The sequence below is a fragment of the Morus notabilis genome, unplaced genomic scaffold, assembly GCF_000414095.1.
Source record: "Morus notabilis unplaced genomic scaffold, ASM41409v2 Scaffold697, whole genome shotgun sequence".
Lineage (NCBI taxonomy): Eukaryota > Viridiplantae > Streptophyta > Magnoliopsida > Rosales > Moraceae > Morus > Morus notabilis.
Genome location: NW_010357121.1, coordinates 96,328 through 99,550, shown reverse-complemented (window position 1 = coordinate 99,550; position 3,223 = coordinate 96,328). Strand labels below are relative to the sequence as shown.

Here is a 3,223-nt window from a genome sequence, read left to right as displayed (position 1 = left end):
TCTAACAGGTTTAAGTTTCTAAATAAGCCTCCACGTCACTAACCCCGGTTTGGGGGCGTGACAAGACTTGGTATCAGAGCCCTTGGTTTAGAACCTTAGGGTTTGGAATTATGCATACATGAATGACATCAGGAAACCACTAAAACAGTCTAGCTTTCTTTTTAGACAAAAGAATGCCGCCGTGCCGTAGAAACCCTACCCCACCGGCGATGCCGAATGAGCAATTCATGGAAGCCATGTACGCCGCTTTCCAGGGGATGGCTACTAGAGCCCAAAATGAACGTCCCGCGGAGGACAGAAAACAGAACTACTTCTGTGAGTACAGGCGTAGTTCAATTCCTGCATTCACTAGCGCAGGTGGACTCGAGGAAGCTGAGTATTGGTTCGAATCAGTGTCTAAGCATCTAAGTACCATGGGAGTACCAGATGAGTATTGGGTGGAGTTCACAGCTTTTAAGTTTGAAGGTCCTGCAGGTGCGTGGTGGAAGCATATCCGGCGAATGCAAGATGTAGAGGGGATGACTTGGGAACAATTCGAAGCTCTCCTTAATGAGCAATACTTTCCCCAAAGTTATCGATATGAAAAGGCCATGGAATTCATGGGCCTACAGCAAGGGGAAATGACAGTGAGGGAATACGAAGCTAGGTTCAATGAACTGTCCCGTTTTGCTCCCTCCTTGATTGAATCGGAGCGCATGAAGTGCCTAAAGTTTGAGAAAGGTCTTAAGGGTATGATCCGAAAATCAATGGTAGCTTTAAGGCATCGAGTCTACAGTGACCTGGTTGCAGCAGCCATCTCTGTTGAACAAGAGCACATTGCCTTCATTCAGGATCGAGCAGTTTCAGGGAAAACTTCAAGAGGACCTCAAAGGAATAACTGAAAAAGCCGTGATCAAGGTAGTTGGGGAGTTCCTAGTGGTAGCAGTGGCTCTTCGGGAAGTGGGAAGGGTGGACCCTATAGCTTTAAGTGCCACCATTGTGGGGAGCTAGGGCATATCAAGAGGAACTGTCCTATCAGGGGCCAACTGGTGAACCAATAGACCCAGCAATTACCGCAGAGTCAAAGGGGTATTGCTCCTAATCAAGACAGACTTCCACAGTTCACGCATTTCTATCAGCCCCAGTTGCCTATCCAGATGCCAATTCCTCCTGTACCGATCTTTCATCCGCCGAACTACTCTTATTTCTGGCCATAGGCTTCCGTATCGGTACAGTCTACCCCGCCGCAACAACAGTACAGACTTGGAAACCAGAGACCTAACAACAATGAGAGAGGAAAAGGGAAAGCACCGGGGCAGATGCATACCATGGCCGGGGGAAGTTCTGGAGCTCATGTCGAAAACCTAGTCGTCGAGCGTATGGTACCTATCTCCCATTCTTTTGCACGAGTTTTGTTCGACACTGGTGCTACGCACTCTTTTGTTTCCACTTCTTTTGTGAAAATTTTGGGTTTGAAACCCGATGACTTAGAGACTTCAATGTTTATAAGTTCTCCATTGGGACGTATGGAGGTGACTAGTGTATGTAGGTCATGTGTGATCACGATTGAAAGTGAGAAATTAAAGGCAGATTTGATAATCCTTCCCATGAATCAGTTTGATGTGGTGCATGTAATGGATTGGTTGTCAAGATATGGGGCGATTGTTGATTGCCACTGTATGAGAGTCAGCTTGACTACCGGTTCTGGCACGACAGTAACGTATCAGGGAGGTGTTAACCCAGTTACAGAAAAACGACTACTGAGGCATAGTGTCGGAGGACGGCAGAATTTAGCTTGTTTCTCATTCCTTTCGGCATTAGAGGGTGAATCCGGTATCGCTGGGGAGAATGTTGAGGTCCCCATGGTCGATGAATATGCAGATGTATTCCCTAATGAGTTGCCTGGTTTACCGCCTGATCAGGAGATCGAGTTTTGCATCGACTTACTTCTGGAGACGGCTCCGATTTCTATTGCTCCGTATCGAATGGCGCCTGCGGAGTTGGCAGAAAAGGAATTCATTAGAAACAACACTTCCCCGTGGGGTGCACCTGTCTTGTTTGCGAAAAAGCACGACGGATCCCTTCGGTTGTGCATAGACTACCGACAATTGAATAAGGTTACCGTGAAGAACAAGTACCCATTGCCGAAGATCGATGAGTTGTTCGATCAACTGGGAGGATCACGGTACTACTTAAAAATTGACTTGAGATCCGGGTATCATCAGTTGAAGATTAGGGAAGATGATATCCCCAAAACGGCTTTCAGGACTCGCTATAGGCATTATGAGTTCTTAGTAATGCCTTTTGGATTGACGAATGCTCCTGCCGCCTTTATGGATTTAATGAATCGAGTCTTCCGCCCGTATTTAGACCAGTTTGTGATAGTCTTCATTGATGACATCCTGGTTTACTCAAAGACTTGGGAAAAGCATGAGCAACATTTGAGGATCGTTCTCCAGACTCTTCAAGAACACCAGCTTTATGCAAAAAAAAGAGAAATGTGATTTCTGGTTGACAGAAGTCAAGTTCCTTGGACATGTTATATCTGGGCAAGGAATTTCAGTGGATCTCGCAAAGATTGAGACGGTGCTACAATGGGAACAACAGAAGAACGTAGCTGAAATTCGAAGCTTCTTAGAACTTGCGGGGTATTATCGATGATTTGTAAAGGATTTCTCGAGTATTAGTGCTCTAATGACTCGGTTGACTAAAAAGGAAGTCAGGTTTGAATGGGATGCCGATTGTGAACATGCATTCCAAGAACTGAGGACTAGGCTAACCAGTGCGCCGATTCTGACGATTCCTAATAGCGATGAGCCGTACGAGGTGTATTCCGATGCATCAAGACGAGGACTTGGGTGTGTTCTGATGCAAAATGGACATGGTGTGGCCTATGCATCTCGTCAACTGAAGCCACATGAACATAACTACCCCACGCATGATCTAGAGTTAGCAGCAGTGATTTTTACTCTCAAGATATGGAGATGCTACCTCTATGGAGTAAAATTCCGGATCTTCTTTGATCATAAGAGTTTGAAATATCTATTCACTCAAAAGGACTTAAATCTGTGACAAAGAAGGTGGATGGAATACATGGAGGATTATGACTTCACCTTGCAGTATCATCCTGGAAAAGCCAACATGGTAGCAGACGCTCTCAGCAGAAAGACTCCAGGAATCCTAGCATCTTTGGCATTGGAAGATTGGAAACGGAGTGCAATTGTAGGTGATTATGAGCTTCAGT

The 3,223-nt window shown here is 45.7% G+C and overlaps 1 protein-coding gene across 1 annotated transcript; it reads left to right on the top strand.

Moving 5' to 3' along the window:
• Nucleotides 1-209: 209 nt before the first annotated feature.
• On the top strand, nucleotides 210-881 carry LOC21404922. The gene has a single exon (XM_010089271.2). The coding sequence runs from the start codon at nucleotides 210-212 to the stop codon at nucleotides 879-881; it is 672 nt and encodes a 223-aa protein (XP_010087573.2).
• The last annotated feature ends 2,342 nt before the right edge of the window (nucleotides 882-3,223 follow it).

Coding starts and splice junctions, on each gene's coding strand:
- LOC21404922 (XM_010089271.2), top strand. CDS start 210: ATGCCGAATGAGCAATTCATGGAAGCCATGTACGCCGCTTTCCAGGGG.